The following is a 22,516-nucleotide window of genomic DNA, read 5'->3' on the forward strand; positions in this document are numbered from 1 at the left end:
TTATTTATTTTAATTATTTAATTATTCATTTATCATAATTTAAAAAAAAAATTCCCCTCCCTTTTTTTTTAATACATATATATGTGTATAAAATTATATGTTAGGAAAGATTTGCTGCTTTATAAAGTACTATCTCCCATGGGGGGGGGGAGACGTAAACCATCGGATCTGTTTAGGTTAGGGGAGTGAAGTAATGTTTCACATGTTTCTTTGTATAGCCATTCCATTAGGAACCGACGTTTGTGAATGACTTTTGTCTTGTTCTGCAATTCTAGACTGTTCGGGTTCAAGGTACTGGATGTACGACTGGTGTTCTTCTAACCGGACCTGAGCAGATCATCCTGTTTGTCCAAAATATGATAATCCACACGAGCAGGGAATCTGGTAGACACCTGGATAGCTGAGATGTGGGAGCTTGTCCTTTGGAGACATTAGGAAAGTGGAGGAGATTTTTCTGACCGGTCGAAAAGCCACACAGATATTTAGTGGTTTTAGCGCCTCAGCTATGCATTCACTAACCCCTTGTATATAGGGGATAGGTATACGTGTAGGTTCTTCTGTACTTGAAGAGGATGCTGTAGCATGACTACTTAAAGCTCTTTTTATGAAGGACTTCTTATAGCCATTGGATATGAAGGAGGAATTAATATACTGTAATTCTTTTTGTAAAAGTTCTTCTGAAGAACAAAAGGAGTGGGCTCTATGAACTAGTATTTTTATAGTACCTGCCTTTTGGCTGGGATGGTGATGTGATTCAGCATGGATGTACTGACCTATATGAGTCTCTTTCCTATAGACTGTGAATTGTAGATAACCATGTGGTTGGCGAAGAATCAAGAGTCTAGAAATGTTAACTGCTTATTTACTTCTACTTCTAGGGTGAACTGGATCCTTGGATGAAGTGCATTAATTTTTGAGAGAAACAGTTGTAGTTCTTCTGAGGTGCCCTTCCATATGGCAAAAATGTCGTCCACATATCTGAACCAAATGTTAGGTCTGGGTGTAATTCTGTTAAAGATACACTGTTCGAAATGCTCCATGAAGTAGTTGGCAATAGCAGGAGATATTGGATTGCCCATTGCTGTCCCTTCGATTTGTTGGTATGACTTTGGTATAACTGGTTTTTGAAGGAAAAATAACTGGACTTTATTACAAATTCAAATAATTTGACAATGTCTGGAGGAAATTCTTGGTGTAGTAATTCTATGCTGTCCACCAACGGAACATTCATAAATAGCGAAACAACATCTAGACTAATCATAATCTCCGAATCGTCTAGATGCAGATCTGAAATTTTATTTCTGAAGTCCACAGAATTTTTATATATGTAGCAGTTCTTCTAGTTGAAGAAGTGAGTAAATTTGACAGAAATTTTGATATTTTGTAAGTGGAACAACCTGTACAGTCTACAACCGGTCTTAATGGAATTCCTGGCTTATGTATTTTTGGAAGACCATATAATCTCGGTGGGCACCCAAAGCAGGTCTTTAGTGTTTTCTTTTTATCTTCATCTCATATTGATATTTTTTCTATAAGGGCATTAAGCTTTTTTATTTGACTACCAGTAGGATCTGAAATGAGGAGCCTATAAGTCGAATAATCGCGGAGTAACAGTGATATTTTTCTCTCGTATTCTCTTCTGTCTTGGATGACTTTGTCAGCTTTCATAATAATTAGGTCTTGTTATTTTTTAGCGAATTCAGTGCTTTTTGTCCAGCATACGATAGGTTCGGCCACAGAGACTTGGCGTTAAAAAGAATTTTTGCACACTTGGATCTTCTTCTGTTAGCTATTTTTTGGGGTAAGGATCGAATACCTCTGTCTATACTATTATGGAAAAAGTCTATTATGGGTATTTTATTCAGAGCAACGGCAAAATTATGCCCTTTTGACAGAATGAAATGTTCGCTGTCTGTCAGTGGGCGGCCTGATACGTTGATCACTATTCTATCTGTATCAATGACAGTATTGCTACATTTGGGGTGGCTCACCAGTGAATCAAACTTGTGTTTCAATCTATCACGGGAAGCATTAAAAACCGTTTGGTATGACATTTTTTTAATTATGATAATTGAATAATTAAATAATTAAAATAAAAATAAATAAATAAATAATAATAATTTAAATAAATTTATTTATTTAAATTATTATAATTACCTTAACTATTTAGGTAGAGCTTTGTGAATATAACAGTTATTATTTAATTAGCCTTGTACCTGTATGATGTCTGTGATACTCAAGTGAAAATTCTACGAATAAAGAATAATTGACGTGAGTTAATTCCATTATTATAATAGTAATCTAATGATTAATATATAATCCCCATGGAACCAAAGGACTCATCACAAGAGATCTATATCCTCTCATTCATTCATAATAATTATGATAAATATTTGTATTCATTATTTTATGAAAAGGGAGGCAGGGAGCATCAAACTTTTTCATTACAAAGGGAGGAGGTACTGTAAAATAAGGTTTTTAAAACTAATCTCTTCATCACCACTGTAATACTACTGGCAATGATTCCAGTTGTTAACTGACAATGTGAATTGGAAAGATTTTTTCAACTTCATTGTTGTAATGTCAGGTCACACTTTCATGATATTACATATCAAAGAATACACTGGGATATGTAGTATATAACCATAACCTTCCAATATATGTCAATTCGAATTCCTATCAGATCTAAAAAAAAAATTAGTCATAAGGAATATTCCATACTGTCATTTTGAAATTTGATTTGTTATTCTCTCTCCCTCCCCTCCCCATTATTACATCATCTGAGAGTGGACAAATTGATTGGACCTCATACACAAAGAATCACCACTTTCTGATATCCTTTTTTTTTTTTTTTTTAGGGGGGGGGGAGAAAGACCTGTATGCATTGATTTTGAGGCAGTATTGTGAGGTGGAGCAAGGCAGTATGAGACATTTAACAGAATATTGAATCAATATATATGATGATAAGGAAATGTTAGGCAAACTGGTTTACTGAATCAGGATAGGATATTGGTCTGTTTACAAGAAGCTACAAGAGAATGATAGTACTCCTCTGACCAAGCTGTTTAAGTATCAGCTCAAAGACAGGGGAAAGAGAGAAAAATGGTATGAAAAGACCAAAAGGAAGCCAATATATACACGTGTGTTAATGCAGCTAGACTTATTTCAAAAGTGAACTGATCAAATCAGAAATCGGAAAAATTATAGACCAATTTGGAAAATAGTTGTTGATGGGAAATTGTCATAATATCCAGAATAGTGCACTGAGAGTATGCACTGATAATAGTAAGTTAAAATATCAGCTGTCTGTATTAAAAAACAAAAATAATAATTCTTGTACATAACTTAAGAATTCTGGGAGATCACACATCTCAGTGCAAGAAACAATGGAACTCGGCATTTAACATAAATGTTAACATTTGGGAGGAGGAAAATTTGAATGATAACACTAATTATAGCATAAATAACTATTAAAAGTGATTTAGACAGAATGACTAGAAACAATCTTTGCAAAATACAAAACAAAAGTTTAACAAAAGTGAGAACAACTTACAGCTGCATTCAAAATTTCTTCTTGAGAAAAGATGTGAGGTCTGTGAGCTCTTTCACCATCCAGATTAATTCCATACCTTAAATAGCAAAAATTAAAATATTTCAGGAGATATATAATGTATACATATTTTCAATTTAAAATTGATTCAGTTAAATAAAAATATCTTTTTATCTTTGGGCATCATGAGTGTAGCCAAACTGTATGTCAATTAAAGGAAAATGACACAAATTCTAAATTTTCAATTAACATTTTTATCATTTATAAAAATTATTAGAGTAACTGCTAAATACTCACACATCAGGAGCTTGAATGGCAATCAGAAAACCAGCATAAAATAGTCCATCTTCCATAACAAGAACCCTTGTTTTGTTCTGCAGATCTGGATGTGTTAAAATACATGACCGCAACTCTGAAATATTATGTTTCTACTTTAAGTTTTTTATTAATAGAAGTATAGTTGAAAATTCATTCTACCTAATGTAAGAAATTATCTATGTGTGACACTGACAATTATTTCTACTACTGGGCTAAAGAAAGTCCATAAAACCAATCAATACATAAAACTGATAGCTATAGCAGCAACAATAGTTGTACTAAGTAAATTCTGCAAAATATTCATTTTTCTTCAACCATCCCTTTTCTCATTTCTATAGTATAAATTTGTGATTTCACAATATCATACAGATTCATTTGTCTCTGTACTCTAATTCATTGAGCCTCCTAATACTTTGTTTTTGAATGATAAAATTCTAAAATTATTCAATAGGATAACTGTCAATTTTATAGAAATTAATGATACATTCAATGACCCAGCTATAATTTTTGACCCTTTCTGCAACAAGGTTGTGATAGGCCACCTTGAAAATTGTAGATAAACTCCCTTACAGTTTTTTGCAAAATTCTGTGTGATTTCATTGGGCCAATAAACACTCATCCCCTCCTATATTATTATTATTCTCAGAAAGTCAAAACCTTATCCCATGAGGAATCAAAGACTCATCATGAGCGGTCCCTCTATCATACTCCTCATCATAATGTATCTTAAATACATTCACATTCTATGCAGACACAACACTCTCAGGCAATACATTCCAAACATTCACCGCTCTCCATGAAAAAAAACTACTCACACATTTGCTCACACCCTCCTGATAGTTTCCAGGGGATGACTTCTTGTTCTCTTCCATTTCCCACCAGGCTATTAAAAATCACTTCAGCATTAATCTAATAAGAACCCCTTACCTACGTTCTCTATCATATCACTCTTTCTCCTCCTATCCACCAGACTGTATAAACTGCATCATTCCCTCACTTATGTTTCCTGCAACAAGTGATTTGACATTAAATAGTTATGGAAATAGTTTTACATTATAAGTTATATGGTAAGTTACATCTGGATACCTCAAGTTTTTCTTTTAGGTGTCACTTAAGGGTGAGAGCTAGATAATGTGGAGGAGAATGTAAGACCAAGGAAGCAAGAGATGTGGTGGAAGAGATGGAGAGTAAGGTAGGCAAGTTTGTGAATGGAGAGGCGAGTAGCATGAGTAAAGAGAATGAGAGAGAAGGGACACAGAGTAGACAAGGAGACAGGGGAGGTCAGGGCAGGCAGGGAGACACTGCGTGAAAAGTGCAGATGACAGTTTTCAGGGGTGGATGTGTGAGTATGAAAGAAAGGATTAAGATAGTCAAGGATGGGGGATGACATTTTAGGTCTGGGGAGGTGTGTAATATCAGGAATGAACGGGGAGGAGGAGGAGTGTGGAGGTGTCATATGGGAGAAGTGGGGTTAGTGGGACCTGTTATAGAAACAGAAATGAACTAGTGTGTGTGTGTGTATTTACAAATGCTAGAAGTATTTGAAACAAGGAGAATGAAATTGTAGCACTGATAGAGCTCATTCATCCAAAATTGTTGAACAAGGTTGAACTTGTTCAACATTTCATTCTTGTTCAACCATATTGAACAAGGATGACATTCTGACAGGAATAGAGATGGAGGGATATGTAGTCTTTTTTTTGAAGACAGACAAGGCAAAAAAAGGGAGGAGAAGTGTTATTGATGATGGCAGAGTAGTTCCATCTAAGGTGAAGATGCAAGAAGTAAATAGTGACAGTAGTTTTTTGAAGCAGTATGGTGTAAAGTGGAGGCAAACAGGATAAAATGTTTAGAATGATGCTGTTATAGACATGGTAATGTAGAAGGTTAGGCAAATTGGTCTGGCTAACAAAAAAAGGGTGATAATTATGGGCAATTTCAATTATGGTAATATAGACTGGAATGGAAAGACAGCATTTGGAACCAAAGAGAATACATTTCTTGAAGTTTTGATTATCTCATCAAAAGATATTGTTGTAAAGGAAGTGTCACATCTTCCTCCAGTTAACTATGAAGTGATCTTGGCTCATGTTAGTGGCCACCCATATCAGGATTTTCATGAGAAAATGATATATGTGGAACTATAAGGTGGGTGATTATGATAAACTCAGGAGACTAATTGCAGTGATATCATGAATTGATATCAGGAAGTATCTTGCAGAGGCAATGACTGAGTGTATTCCAAATTTCAGGAGATTAACTAAGGGAGGTATAAAATGGATGAATAAAGAGGTGAATCATGCAATTTGGAAGAAACAGGCATTGTAGAAGTGGCACAAGATGAGTGTTGATAATCAGTTATATGAGGAGTACAAAGAGCAAGCAAGGAAGGTGACTCACTTAGTAAGGGTAGCAAAACTGTGGTATGAGCAGAAGTTAGAAAATAACACTAAAAGAAATCCTAGGGAGCTTTTTTCAATATGTGGCCAGTAGAAGGAAGAATGATTAAAAGAGGATGATGTTGGTCATTGATAATGGGAAAATGATGAAATACTGAAGAGGATATTGTAATGAGCAGTTCATTAAAATATACCATCCTTGTGATTATAACATAATGCAGAATTTGAGAATAGTGGGAATGGGGGGGGGGGGGGGGAACCAGTGATAGTGAATGAAGAGGAGGTATATGAGGAATTGAGTAAACTTCATGTCAACTAGGCCATGGGACTTGGTATATCACCACATGTCCTGAGGGAATGTTCCAGGAAGTTAACAACTTTAACTTACATTTTTAACATGAGTCTTAGATCAGTCCAAATTCCAAAGGAGTGGAAAGATGGCAAAATTGTTCTGCTCCATAAAATGTGGTATCAGATTAAAGCTTCAAATTATAGGTCAATCTGCTTGTTTGGAATTCTGATCAAAAGTGTTGGAGAAGCTAATAAAGACAAGGATTCAGAATTGGGTGGATAGTAGAATTCTCTTTAATGGATAGCATTGGCTTGCTAAAGGAAGATCGTGCTTTAGAAATCTGTTTACTTATCATAACAAGGTAATGAATGAATTACACTGGACAAGGGAGATGCATATACAATAGTATATTTAGATTGTGCAAAAACTTTCGATAGATTGCAGTATGAAAAACTAGTAGTTAAATTGGAACAGATTTGGTTGGATATTAGATTAGTATGCTGGAATGGAGATTGGCTGTCTAATAGGTATCAGCAGGTTGTGTATGGGGAAGTGATATCCCAGAAGAAGAAGAAGAAAGCCACTAGTAGCGTGTCCCACAGATCTGTTTTGGGGCCACTGTTGTTTAATTTGTATGTAACGACATTGGAAAGGGCTTTAATAGTGATATACAGTTGTTTGCAGATGATGAAAAGTTGGGGAGAATTATGAGAAGTAGAGCAGATGTTGGAGCTTTGCAAGAGGACTTAAATAGACAGTCTGAATGGGCAAGGATGTGGGGATGTCAGTTTAATGTTGCAAAGTGTAAAGTTTTAAAATTTGGGAAGCAAAGATGGGATGATGCAGAGTATAGGATCGGTAGGGATATTGTAGAGCAGATGAAGGAGATGAAAGATCTGAGAGTGATGGGTGGTGAATAGGGACTTGAAATTTCATGGACATTTTGCTATAATTGTGAGGACAACACAGCAGATTATGAGAATGATGCAGAGAACATTGTTTGGATGTTTTGATTCCATTGTACAAGGCTTTAATCCGTCTGCATATGGATTACTGTGACAGATTTGGTTGCCATGTTTTCAAAAGGATGATGATGAGATGTTGGAGAGGGTTCTGAGATGATTAAGTTGGTCTCTGGAATGTGGAATATTAAGACAGATTGAGAGAATGCAAATTATAGAGCCTAGTGGATAGAAGGAAGAGTAAAAGTTGGTAAGGGGTAGTTACTGGATTAATGTGGATTCAATTTTAATAGAATATTTGGAGACATGAGGAGAATGAGAAGCCATCCCTGGAAGCTGCATAAGGTGGGTGTGAACAGAGGGGGGGGGGGGGAGAGTAGATTTTTTGCATGGAGAGTGGCAGGTGATTGGAATACATTGCCTGATAATGTGAGTGCGCAGAGACAGTGAATGCATTTAAGTCAAGATATGATGAGTTGTGAAAGAGTAGAACCTCCCACGATGAGTCTCTTGACTCCATGGAGGTCTGTTGCTAATAATAATAATAACCTGTAACAAATGTGTTGCAAGAAACCATCCCAGACATCGCTGACTCCACTATGCAGAGCCATTCAAGACTTCTTGACTCCAATGTTTCATCCTCACTTTCCTGTGGTACTCCTCTCCATTAGTAGTTATCCACTTGGATAATGAACAAAAGATGATGGTCTTGCATTCTTGAACAAGGCTAAAAACTGTATTCTGTCTTGGAATAAACCATACAAATAAACATGATGGTAAAGCAAATATTCATGCCAGTTTGGATATTGTCCAATTAAACATATCTCCAAGCTGTTTCTGTCAGGGAATCAGGATAAACAGTGAAATACTAGCCACTGGAACATTAAATTGAACAGATCTGAAGATTGGCACATCAACACTAGAAACATCAACAGGAAAAGTGTGGGGGGGGGGCTAGCAGAAGAATTATAGTAATATCATGTCATCATGTAAATGCAATACAAGTAACCAGGGTGATGAAATCTAAAACAGGTGAGACTTCTAAATAAAATTATAGGATGTTATATTCAGGCAATGGTAATCAGGGAATAGAAGGAATAGTGTAGTATCTATCACTAAACATGAAGATAAACTTATTGTATGACAGACAATTTGAAGTAGAGGGATGTGAGCAAATTTCATAATTGGGAACCCAACATTGGGGATGTTGTTTGTTGTAGGGATGACCTAGACAGCAGATTAGGAAATGAACAAAATGAATCCCAAATACAAAAACCTTTTTTGGAAAAACATTTCTAACTGACTGATATCATTAGTTAAAAATGCTAACCCAGCAAGCATAATAATAAATAAAAATAATTTTAAAAAATTTAAAAATTCATAAACCAACCCACAGCATTAATGGACTATAGAATTACAACCTTTCATGTGTGCAAATCACATTTTACACACTCACACACACACAAGGCATGACAATTTAATTTCTGGAATGCACCTATAAAAAAAAACTATGTTCAGAACTATACATTAGTAGCTACTGTTGCCTTCGAAGTAGTCCCCTTGTGCATTTATACACTTGTTTAGTTGGTGTTCCCATTTTTGGAAACAGGCCTGGAACTCTTTTTCTGGAATACTCTTGAGTTCCTTTATCACATTATGCTGGATATCAGCAATGTCAGAAAATCTTCGTCCTTTTAGCACAGTCTTTAATTTTTTTTGGAAACAGCCAGAAATCATAGGGAGTTAAGCTGGGTAAATAGCAGGATGACCTAATTCGGTAATCGATATTCTGGCCAAAAACTCTCTAATGATGAGCGCATTATGGCTTGGCACATTGTCGTGATGGATGATCCACTTGCCAGGCCACAATTTAGGTCTTCCTTCTACTTTCCACATATTGGAGAAGCTCTCTACAATTTTTCTTCATATGATATTCCAATTTCTGATGATACTGGACTTTCGCTGTCCTTACAACCGAGTCACCTTCCTGACCTGCTTTTTATACCCTTTATGTAACTGATTATTACCACTGTTCATCTTGTGCTACCTTCACAGTGCCCTCTTCTTCCTCTATCTGATTGAAGGAATATATATCCACACTGATGTTATTAATTATCTGTTTGTCAGTGCTCAAGCAACATTTACCTTCTTTCCACTTAACTCCTCATTCCATGTTACAGGTCCAAGCTATTTCCTAGGCTTTTCATAATCACCAGCCTTGTAGTTCCACATATAGCCATTTCTCACAGATGTCTTCGTATGGCTAGCCATCACTCACCAAATAGAGGAAAATGCAACACTCCACTAATAATCACATCCTCTGATGAAATTGATTAGATCTAAGACTCTTAATTCTCGTGTGCCCTCCTTTATATACTGTCTAAGACACTGGTCTCTCAAAAACTCAAGAAATTCATTTTTCTTATTCCCAAATTCTATCTCTTGCTTCCAATCTATATCATTATTATTATTATTATTATTACGTGACACCTCCAGGGAGTCCAAAGACTCATCGAGGGAGGGCACCTACTCTACTACTCTCTGTCTCCACCACTCAATTCACTGACTACAACTAACTGCAACTACACCACCACTAGCACTTCCACAGACAATCACAAACATCCATGCCCACAGCAGGATTCGAACCCACAGCCTTTTGACCCTTTTGACTGGAGAGCAGATATACTAACCGCTCAGCCAACCAGGCCGGCAGATAATTAATTATTATCATAATTAAAATTACCTATAATGATCACTCTTCCCTTTTTCACCAATCTAAGTTGTTTATAGATTTCTTCATCACTACCCTTTGCATTTCCAACTAAGTATCTCTTTCTGTCAACTTCCACCTCACACCATGCTGCCTCAAATTCATTACTACTATTTCCCTCTTGCATCTTCACCTTAGGCAGAATTATTGCCTGTTATCATCAGTAGCACTCTCTCTCCTCTAGAGAGGGAGGGGTGTGCTGCTGAGTTGTTGCTTTCAATCCTCACAAAAAGCATCATACTCTTTCATTTCTATTTCATCTGGATATTATTTTCATCCAACCATGTTTTTTCACTTATTCCAACAATTTCATCTTCCTTATTTCTGATGCTATTGGCATTTGTAAATAAACACAGCAGCTCACTTTTAGGTCTATAACCAGTCATATCCATGTTACCTGTTGATAGTGATTTCCCAGCCTGCCCATGCCCAAATGTTTTAATCATCACTTACTTCATATCTCTTGAGGTTCAACTCCCTCCCTCCCACTTATATCCCATGCCATCCCTTATATGCACACATTCTTCTCTACTTCTTTCAACAGCCATACTCCTCATGCCATATTTTATTTTATAAAATGTGGCATGAGGAAATAAAATAATTAAACACTCACTCTTCATACAGTTAAAATGGGTTATGTCATTAAAAAGCAAATTATTTTTGATTCCAAAGACCATAATAAGCTAGCAAGAAATATTCAAAACTGCATTACAATATGAAATCACTTGCAAATTCTGCATCAAAGTCTATAGTGAGAATTTCATTTAAATGTGTACCTTTAGCTGAAGAGTGTTCTATCAGCATACTAAGAGGAATGTCTTCACTTTGTCTTGAACTACTATCACTGCTATCACTGTCTGTTGAAAGTCGCTTAGATGAACTAGCGGTAGCTATAATATAATACAAGACAAAAACACAAAAACAAATTTGGTAAAGAAGAGTATGAGGAAATATATATATTTCTGGGAAATTTCTTTTCCAGAAATGTATATTTTTGCAGTAATGCATAAATTTATAAGAATATGCTGCATGCGCAATTGAGAACAAAAAATAATGAATTTTTGTATTCATTATTTTGCCAGCCTGGTTGGCAAAGTGGTTAGCATACCCACTTTCCAACCAACAGGCTGTAGGTTCAAATCCTGGAGTGAGCAGGGATGCTTGCAAATCGGGGTTGGGTCAACAAGTTAGTTACTGAAAGAAGTGTAATAAAATTAAAACCAAGCTAAAAGGAACACAAAATGTCCATACTTTATGGGCCCCTGGAATGCTAGACATACTTTTCAAGTAGATGGAGCAATACTGATGTGACATCCTTGGATTAGCAGAAATGTGCTGGACAGAGTTGGAGGAGATAAAGAGGTGAAAGAATCATCTGGTCTGGTAATAGTATAAAATATGAGGCAGGAGTTGCATTTCTTTTCAGTAAAATAAGAAGAGAAGCATTATTAGGATACAAACCAGTAAATGAAAGAATAGTAATGGCAAGATTTGCAGCAAGACCATTTAATATCATAGTGGTTCAGATGTATTCATCCACTTCAGAAAGTACTAAAGAAGAAGAAATAGGGTTATTCCATAGAAACTTGGAAATAATCTTGAAATCAGTACCAAAGAAAGATATATTAATCATTAGACGAGATTGGAATGCAAAGAAAGAACATTGGAAAGAACAATGAAGGAGAGGAAAGAATAATTAGAAAATATGGATATGGAGAAAGCAATGAGAGAGGAGAAAGGATGCTTGAATTTGCTTTGAAGTATGACATGGTAATATGCTACAAAAATTCCACCAAAAAAAAAGACTGCAGGAAGTTGACACAACAGTTACTGGATGGAAGAACTGTTAGATGTGATACTCATAAGCAAGAGATGGATCGCATCAGTTCAGAAATCTAATATTTCAAGAAACAGAAAAGATGTGGAATCAGATCATAGCTTAATGATTACCAATATAAAATTGAAACCAGAAAGACAAGTGAAGGACAGTTTCAGAGTCAGAAAGATATGAGGACCACTGAGCAAGAAAATCACAAGGGAAGTGTGTAGGAAAGTGCTGGAGGAAGAAATGAAATCCATTATAGAAAAGGAACTGTAGATAGACACAACAGGTGGTGTCTACAATCAAGAGAGCAGTGGAACAAACAGTCTCAGAGACAGAAAAGCCAAAGAAGAGTGAGTTTCGCAGGTGATATTAAAGATAATTCAAGAAAAGAAAGAGTATCAATTAACAGATTAAGAGAGAAATCTCTGTGGAAATGGAAGAGGGAAATATCATCACCAAGTACAGAGAGAGAGAGAGAGAAACAGATATACTGAGGGATAAGATTGTGAAGGCAGTAAAATGTCTGAAAAACCATAAAAACCCCAGGAATGATGAAATCACAGACCAGAAACCAACTTAGTCAATAGTCGGAACTCTCTCCAACATCTCATCATCCTTTTGTAAACTTGGTGAACAAATCTGTGCACAGTAATCCATATTAGGCCTAATTATCCAGTGGAATCAGAACAAACATTCTTACTTCTACACAGCAGTGTTCTCTGCATCATTCCCATAATCTGCTGTGTTTTCCTCACAATTATAGCAAAATTTCCATGAAATTTCAAGTCCCTATTCACCACCCATCACTCTCAGATCTTTCATCTCCTTCATCTGCTCTACAATATCCCTACCGATCCTATACTCTGCATCCCATCTTTGCTTCCCAAATTTTAAAACCTTACACTTTGCAACATTAAACACATCCCCACATCCTTGCCCATTCAGACTGTCTATTTAGGTCCTCTTGCAAAGCTCCACCATCTGCTCTACTTCTCATAACTCTCCCCAACTTTTCATCATCTGCAAACAACTGTATATCACCATTAAAATCCTGTCCAATGTCATTTATATACAAATTAAACAACAATGGCCCCCTGGTGCATGCCGATAGTGACCTGGGATATTACTCCTCAATATACACAACCTGCTGATACCTATCAGGCAGCCAATCTCCAATCCAATGCACTAATTTACTATCCAACCCCATTTTCTCTAATTTAACTACTAGTTTGTCATGTGGCAATCTATGGAAATAAAGGATAATATAGGAGGAATTTTAATTCCAGGTGCAAAAATAAATAATTAATGACTTTCGGATAACGTAAGTCATTATTGAAGAAAATGAACAGGAACTAGAAAGAACAGTGGTGAAATTAAGTGAAGAAGGAAAGAGATATGGGTTGATAATGAACATAGATAAAACAAAATGATATTTGGAGAGAAAAGGATGAAATAGCAAATGAAGGTCAATGGACAAGTGCTGGAAGAGGTTAATAATTTCACATACCTAGGGAGCAAAATGGTGCACAAATTAGACTGTAAAAATATAGATAAGATCTTGGATAACAAAAGCAAAAGTAAACCTACAGACAATGAACAAGATATTCACAAGCACTGTAGACAGTATGGTTGTGAGACATGGATAATGGTCAAAGACTGAGACATATACTGGCTTTCAAAAAAAAACATGTTATAAAAAGGTTCTACAAACTGGATTGGTGCAAAAGGTAACAATAGAGAACTGTATAGCAAAGTAAACTGCAAAGAGAATCTACTGCAGAAAATAATCCAAAGGAAATTAAAGCTTTTGGACATATCTGTAGAATAGATAACAGCAGAAAGAAAACCTTGATGCGTGGTACAATGGATGGTATAAATAGAAGAGGATAGCCAAGGTGAGAGTGGGCAGATGATGTAAAAGGGTAGTGTGGAAAGAGTTTGCAGGATGTGAGTCACCTAGCAATGGACACAGAGAAATGGCAAAGAATGGTGAAGCAAGCATCAGATTCCAATGAACCCATGGGTAATGATGATGATGATGATGATAATGATTTAATTTTTATTAATTTTTAAAGACAAGCTCATCCAGAGAAGATTTTATAAATATTCAAGCCTTATGCAGGAATTTTTTCATATGAAGTGTAGCGTAGTGAAGTAAGGATGGAGAAATTCTGCCAGAATGTGAGAGACACTAATGAACAAAGATAATGAGGTGACAGTCCCAGTAAATAAAACATTGGTCAACTACATTTGGATTTCTCCATAGATTTGGTGAAGTGAATATTTTGTCAATAGAAAAACATCAAGATGAGTACAGTGATAAGCATCTGTCTTAGAATTTTCAAATGATCAATATGAAGACAGACTGACAGAATGTGCTCTGTGGAACTTTACAGATGAGAGCAGAGGAGATGATATGATAGAGACATATATGTAGCTGAAATGGGCCAGTCTAACAAAGATATATTAGGGAAGTACAGGTAACCCTCATATAACATGGATGTTAGGTTCCACAAAAATGCGGCATTATGTGAGACTCGGATCACAATAGAAAAAGTAGGGTTAGGTTCCAAAATAGTTTTTTTTTTTTTTTTTTTAAAGATTATATAAATAATGACATATCCAACAAAAAAATATTTTTATTTAATTCAGGTAATTCATGTAAGTAAAGAAAACAAATAAACTATGAAACAAATACATAGCATAAAATTATAAAAAATTATAAATTCTACGTAAACTTCATTGCACATAACACATAAATGTTTTAGGCAAAATAAAATAAAATGTATATTTTAATCATCATCACTCTCTTCAAAACTAACATTTCGTAGATGTTCTTTATTTATGAGTGGCCGGACGTCATCATCACTTGAAATCTCTTGGACATCATTTGTATAATTCTCATTGCATACTTCGGTTGGTTTAGTTATCAAGAAGTCAGTAATAAGATCTTGCTTACCATTATGCTGCAATTTTTTTATTAAGTTCATAATACGGAGCTAAACAAATATCCAATTTCTCGTGAATTTTCCAGAGCGCTCCATTGGGAGATCATTATCCATAAAATAACTTTCTTGCCAAGTCCAATCCTTCTGCTAATTGCTTTAAACTGAATTCTTTAACGGATTCATCACAATCACAATCAGAATCTTCGGCAGAACTTTCCCTGCCATTTGGTTCACCGTCATCTATTAATTGTATCAGTTCCTCCTCATTTAAATCTATTTCTCCATCAATTAATTCACTAATTTCGTTTTCAACCATATTGCAAAAGTGCTCTAAATGGCCATTACTGTAACAATATTTTTTTACATAAAAAAAGCATTACATGTTGTATGTACCTCACCAAAAAATAAAGTGCTCAGCTTGAGATAAATACACTTATGATTTTTAATGCACTTTCCTGGCAGAAAACTAAGACAATTTTCAACAAATACTTTATACGGTGAACAATTGACATACATGTGTGCTAAGGGGTATTTCACCTAATATAAATTCGCTACTTATAACTACAGGCACGATACGGGTAGATGCAAATTTAATGAAGAAAAAATTTGATTTTTAAGTCACACGTTGAAAAATATATGAAAAGATAAAGGGTTACTATAGTTTGTAAACCATCTTATATCAAAACCACTTTGTATAAGTAATGCATTCAACAAGGGTTACTACAATTTGTAGACCGCGTTGTATAAGTACCATGTCATAAGACGGTTACCTGTATTGCACAGGGTAACAGCTTGTGAAAAAAGGCACCCCTGGAAACATAAATTATATTCTTGTTTTAATCCTATATACCCAAACATAAGCAAACAAAGTTTGCACATGAAGTATCTTCATGACTGAGCTACTTGTATACAGAGACTGTTGACTTGACATCAGTTGCCTTAGTATCCATTATATTGAAAAGTACACCTTTCGGATATGTATATTACTATGCATTAAAGGACATTAAAGAAGAGTCACTACACAGACCACTTTGTAACCTTCTTCAAAAGCAAACTAAGTGATCCTTCAAATCGCTCTAACCTTAACGAGTAACTTGAAAGTTCATTCTAACTCATTAATCTTGATTACTCCAGGATATTTGGTGATGGTTGCACCAGACAACTACATATAAAAGCCTTGGCTCCACCCAGTGACAGGCAAAACTTACCACTGAGCAAAACACCAGCTAACAAGAACTGCTCATCTCATAGGACGTGCATCGCTAAAGAGCTCTGATCAAGGCCATGTCATAAGCAAGCAACCAATGGACTGCAGTGATCAAGACCACTTTAACTCATCAGAACTCAGTGTTGGTTCCATGCAGTGAGAGGCAAAAACCTACCACTTAGCAGAACTGCTCACCTCTTAGGACAAGCACCCACTGAAGAGTTCTGATCAAGGCCACATCTGTAGGAATGATACAGTGATCAAGACACTTTTATTATTATTATTATTATTATTATTATTATTTTGGGCAACTCCAAGGAGTCGACAGACTCATCGAGGGAGGCCCTAACATCATGTCAAGAACAACTATTTGACATTCACACAGTATCTATCATACCTAGCCTTGAACTCATTCACGGTCATAGCACCCACAACAGACTCTGGAAGCTTATTCCACTCATTTACCACTCTCCAAGTAAAAAAACCTAGCTCTAACACCCTTGTTAACCACACTCTTGCCCAGCTTCCATGTATGGCCCCTAGTCCTCCCACCACCAGTCCTATTCTCAAAAATATTCTGGATTGATCTTATAGAAACCCTTCAGTAATTTGAATGTCTCAATCATATCACCCCTTTTCCACCTATCAACCAATTTTTGCAACCCATAAATCTTCAATCTGTTCTCATAAGGTTCATTCCACAGACCTGCCACCATCTTGGTCACTCGTCCCTGGATCCTCTCCACCTCCTCCCCATCAAGAAGAAACCCTGGCGCCCATATCTGGGCACAGTAGTCCAGATGGGGTCTTATCAGGGCTCGATATAGAGGAACAATAACTTGTTTGTCTCTGCTTGTTAAAGTATTCTTCAGTAATGAAGTGATTTGATGAGCTGATTTAGCCACTTTTGCAATGTGCCCCCTAAACTTCAACTCTCTATCCACCAACACTCCCAAATCCCTGGCCTCATCAGTCTCCTGGAGTACGGTTCCACCAATGTGATATACTGCTGCTAATCTTTTCACTCCAAAATGCATAACCTTACACTTTGATACATTAAATTGACATCCATTTTCCCTAGCCCAGCCCTCCAAACTATCCAAATCATCCTGCAAAATTTTGACATCCTGTGCACTCACAATTGCTCTACCCAACTTTGCATCATCAGTAAACAAGTTAACACTTCCTCTCAGATCCTTTTCTATATTATTAATGAACAAACTGAAAAGTAGTGGTCCAAGAACAGACCCCTGCGGCACACCATTAGTCACAAGCCGTCTTTTGGACTCCACTCCTGAATAAACCACTCTCTGGTATCTCTCCATCAACCACCCTCCTATTCATCTCACCAACCCTATATCCATCCCCATCTGCTCCAGTTTACTGATTAGAGTTCCATGTGGTATCCTGTCAAAGGCCTTGGCAAGGTCCAGTAGAATCACTGTAAACCCATTACCCTTATCCAGTTCAGCCGTCACTGTGTTATAAAACGTGAGCAAGTTATGGAGGCATGATCTACCCTTCACAAAATTATGTTGCCCCCCATACAGTATCCCATTTTCATCTATCCAAACCTGATATGCTAATCGGTCAGTAATTTACAACAGTAGTCTTGGAACCTCCTTTATGCAGTGGGACTATTTTCCCCTCTTTCCACCCCCTCGGGACTAACCCATACCCGAGACTCAGATTAAACAAAATGGTCAAGGGTACTGACAATTCTTTAGCCGCTTCACGTATGGCACGAGCTGGTATACCATCCAATCCCACAGATGTATTGACATTGAGGTTTTGCAATAGACTACTCACCTCCACCTTATTCACCACAATTCCTGTATAATCTATTGGTTCATTCATTTCTGCAATGTCACCACCTGGATGGTATACTCTTACACTTTCAATGGGTAACCCTGTCTACAGAAAACTACATTGGCGGGAGCCAGATCCAGGAAGATACTGTTAACTGTTTTGACACAATGGATTGGACTTGTGGTTTCTTATCCCTTTGTAAGATCTACAATACAAATTGTTAGATGATTACTGAGCACTTAACTTATCTACTGTGGGCTATTGACAGTAATTTTTTTTTGTTGTTTTTTTTTGAAAAAAAAACTTTACCTGTTCAATACATTTTGTTAGGATGTTTGTCCTGATTTGTTCATTTTAGCACTAGGAAGTAGACAGCAATGGACTTAGAATAGTATTGAGCGTTTGGCTTGCCCATTATTGGTTTCTGGTAGTGAGGTTAAACTATACTTGTTCAGTATGGTTTGTGATATTTGTATCTTATATGGGGTGTTCACTGTAGTCCGCTGCTTTGTGGATTAATGGGTTTGGATAGATGGTGGCATTTGAAAAAAATTTGCAGTCCTTTCAGGTAGGAGGGTTTGATCTCAGAGATACCAGCTTCTCAGTAAAGATGTCAATTTCTTATAAACCATGTGTTAAATGCTATTTATAACACATGGTTTATAATTTCTGGGTTATCTGTGACAAATTTGATAATGTTTGAGTCTGCTATGTGACTATGTTTAAGTTCCATGCTTAGCTGATTGTGTCAGTTGAATAACTGTCTTATTGGCTTTTGAACAAACATGGTCAATATGGAGTATATGATCAATGTATTATAAAGTGAAGCTCTTCATCTAAATAATTGTTAATTGCCATGAAATGGGAGTGCCAAACATGACTACTATTCCCGCTGGGGATATTTGTCTTCTTCTTGGGAATAGCACTGCAGTGCTTTTGTCTGCACTGATATTGATTTATTATTTTTTGAACCACTGTTGCAGTTCTGAGATAGCATTTTATAGTTTTTCAGTTAATAATCTAGGTCGGAAGGAGCATACCATTAATGCTGTATCATCTGTGTATAGAACATGGTGGTGACAAGCAACCATGTGTGGGTTGTAATCTGCATAAACAGCAAGGAGTAGAGATGATAGCTGAGAGTCCTGGGAGATGCCTGCTCTGATTTTGCATTCCGATGACCTGATTGCCTGTGGCTTCACTTGTTATTTGTGATTGCTAAGGTACGATTTGGTGAGTATGACCAGTCCTAGTGGGAATTTGAACTTCAGGAGTTTGTAAAGAAGCCCACTGTGCCATATTTTATTGAATGCTCTGGCAATGTCTAGGAAGATCATGCCTGTATGCTGCTTCCAGTTGAACCCTATGCTTATGTTCTTTACAATTCAAAGAACTTGTGGTTCAGTGGTTCTCCTGCTATACAAAGTGCATGTGAGGGATGAGATTTAATCGATATGTGACTTTCTGCAATCTTGTTAGTATTATCTTCTTGGCTATTTCACCCAGGCAGAAGAGCAGGCTGACAGATATAAAGTTGTAGGGAAATGATGCTGCATTCCCTGGTTTTGGATTATCAAGTAAATTATAATAGACAGGAAATATTATTTTCTTGTTTTAATCCTATATTCAAGCATGATCCTCTCATAATGCATAGCAATATATGCATCCAAAAGGAAGTGTGCTTTGCATTATGGGATAGTAAGGCAATGGACATAAAGTCAACAGCCTCTATATACAAAGCAGCCTAGTTGTGAAGATCATCTATTATAATTTACTTGATAATTAAATAAAAAAACTTCCTATAACTATTAAGGATCATCATATGAGTAAAGAATGAAAAACATATTTTTACATGGAAAGTGGTGGGTGTTACAATGCAGAATGTGTTCATGGCAAGCTGTGACATGTTGTGGTCTGCATAGAGAAAGTCTGGCCTCCCACAATGTCTTGTATTTCAATGGAGACCTGAAAATAATACTATATTTTACAGAGGTACTTTATATAGCAGCCATATACAAAGTAATATGGCTGCTGTATAAAGAACAGTTCTGCTGAATAGTATTTTTCTTTTTATAGGAATCCTGTTCATAGTAAATCCAGTGTCTTGTGCTTTAGAGACCAAATATAGCACTTTATCATGCTGCTTCAGGCTTTTAATATACAGGATGGTAGTCTCACACCAGATAATGAAATCATCTACCACGGAACAATTTTATCTCATTTAGAAATCCCATATTGCTATTATTTCTAGATTTATCTATTACAGAGTAATTAATTGCATTCATGATAAGTCTGCACCATTACCTTTGGATAGCTGGATTCAGAACTTTTCACCAAGCTATTCATTTTCAAAAATTGTGACAATGATTATTATCATTAATTTCTCACCCAACTGTTATAGTTTAAAGCAATGCTAAGTTTGCCAGAAATGTACATTAGTATATCTGCATGTTAATTGGGACTCATGTGAATTAGAACCTTTATGCACTTTATTGCTTGCTTAAATGCTTAAAGACAATCAAAAAATATAACAGATTGTATTTATACATGATTAAATGAGTGAGTTTATTTATTAATTTTTAATTATACAGACATGATATGATTCTCCTCTCTGTAGTCCCTTATGATCACTGGATGAAATCAGAGAAAATACACCTAGCAAGTTCTTTCAACATTGTTTTCAACTTATTATTTTTATGGCTATTTTTGCCTGTTTTCGTTTAGGAGTGTCCCTTACTTTAAAAACCTAGTCATGAAAAAAGTCGTTTAAAAACCTAGTTGTAAAATAAGTTCTTTCAACTTATTTCAATTTTCACTTACTCTATAAGGTTCTCCAGCCATAGAATTCATATTGCGGTCCATTCAACATGTCGCTCCTGATGTACCTCTTCCCATAATAAATTTAGTTTAATCCTTTATCCAAGTGTAAGCAAACAAGGTTTGAGACTGAAAATATCTTCAGGACTGAGGTAAGGTGGTGCAACGCCAGGCAACTGAGCAACGGTGGACCAAGCTCTGATCACTCCTTGTCAGTATCTCCCATAACGCAAAACACATCTCCTTGTGGACATGTATACTGCTATGCATTAAGGGAAGGGCCACTACCCAGACCGGTTTTAACCTTTATTGAGGTCTCATCAGTGGGAGGCAGATCCAAATGGAGATACTAAGGCAGAAGCAACAAGAGAGGTCATATTTATCTATACAATTTGCCAACAGGTGTACCACCTTATTATTGAATTACTCTGGATTTAGAGAAAGACGTTGGAAGTTTATTTTGCACTTGGTTAGACTATAATAAATTTAGTTTAATCCTTTATCCAAGTGTAAGTAAACAAAGTTTGAACCTGAAAATATCTTCAGGACTGAGGTAAGGTGGTGCACTATAATAAATTAAGTTTAATCCTTTATCCAAGTGTAAGCAAACAAAGTTTGCACCTGAAAATATCTTCAGGACTGAGGTAAGGTGGTGCAGATATTTTCAGGCACAAACTTTGTTTGCTGGGTCCACCTTTGCTCAGAGTTTCCTGGTGTTGCACCACCTTACCTCAGTCCTGAAGATATTTTCAGGTGCAAACTTTGTTTCTTACACTTGGATAAAGGATTAAACTAAATTTATTATAGTCTAACCAAGTGCAAAATAAACTTCCAGTACCTCTTCCTCTTGATTCTGATATTAGGTGCTTGTCTTGGACTTCCACTCTAGTTCTAATGGGAATTTAATGGTGTTATGGGGGCACATGAAGATTACTTTTAACTCCAGTGAGTGTAATTAATTGCTAATTATCTGAACCTATGAGCCCTCTATCTGTAGTCTCTTAGGATCATTTGGGCATCTCAAAAGTTAAAGTTCTTTCCAAAAAAGTGTAAAGCCATAACAACTGTCCATTACTTCAGCTCATTTAACTATGTTTCACTTAATTTACATCTTCTTCTTGATCCTAATGTTAGACTTTGAAGTATGGAATTCCCCTTTCCCCCACCCACACACCTCTGGTTTCACCACATATTCATGGATCTGATTTTTGTTTTTATTTTAGAATTATATTTCTCTCTCTATTACTCAATATATTATTTATATTTTCTTGCATTTCTATTGCTTATGTAGTTCATGATAATTCAATTGTAAGCATTTTTTTTTTTTTTAAGTGGAGACAGACCAAATCTTTGTAATAATAGCAAAGTAGTTTTAAACTTTTTGATAGTTTTGCATATAAATTGCTGAAGAGAATGAAAACAATGTTTTAGTATTTTGCACAAAATCTTTGATGTTCAGTTTACTCATAAACAAGATAAATGATCTATGGCTATTTATAATGAGAAAAAGAGGTCATTTTTCTTCCAAATAAAATTTAGCTCATTGTCCCCATATCAAATGACATCAAGAATAAATATAAGAAACAATTCAGAAAAGCCAAACAATACTATTTTTAAGA

At 36.0% G+C, this 22,516-nt stretch overlaps 1 protein-coding gene across 2 annotated transcripts in view; it reads right to left on the reverse strand.

Annotated features, from left to right (window-relative positions):
- LOC150108985 (uncharacterized) overlaps positions 1–22,516 on the reverse strand; it is a 275,662-nt gene that overhangs the window by 117,222 nt on the left and 135,924 nt on the right. For both annotated transcript variants that reach the window (XM_090411204.1, XM_090411197.1), the window contains 3 exons: positions 11,068–11,181; positions 3,848–3,962; positions 3,554–3,629 (listed from right to left, as the gene is read on the reverse strand). In XM_090411204.1, the coding sequence (XP_090267330.1) occupies positions 3,554–3,629; positions 3,848–3,962; positions 11,068–11,181 (305 nt within the window). The remainder of the gene's footprint in view (positions 1–3,553; positions 3,630–3,847; positions 3,963–11,067; positions 11,182–22,516) is intronic.

The sequence above is a fragment of the Typopeltis vanoorti genome, chromosome 2 (assembly GCF_054136105.1).
Source record: "Typopeltis vanoorti isolate ZY-2024b chromosome 2, IOZ_Tvanoo_1.0, whole genome shotgun sequence".
In the NCBI taxonomy this organism is placed as follows: domain Eukaryota; kingdom Metazoa; phylum Arthropoda; class Arachnida; order Uropygi; family Thelyphonidae; genus Typopeltis; species Typopeltis vanoorti.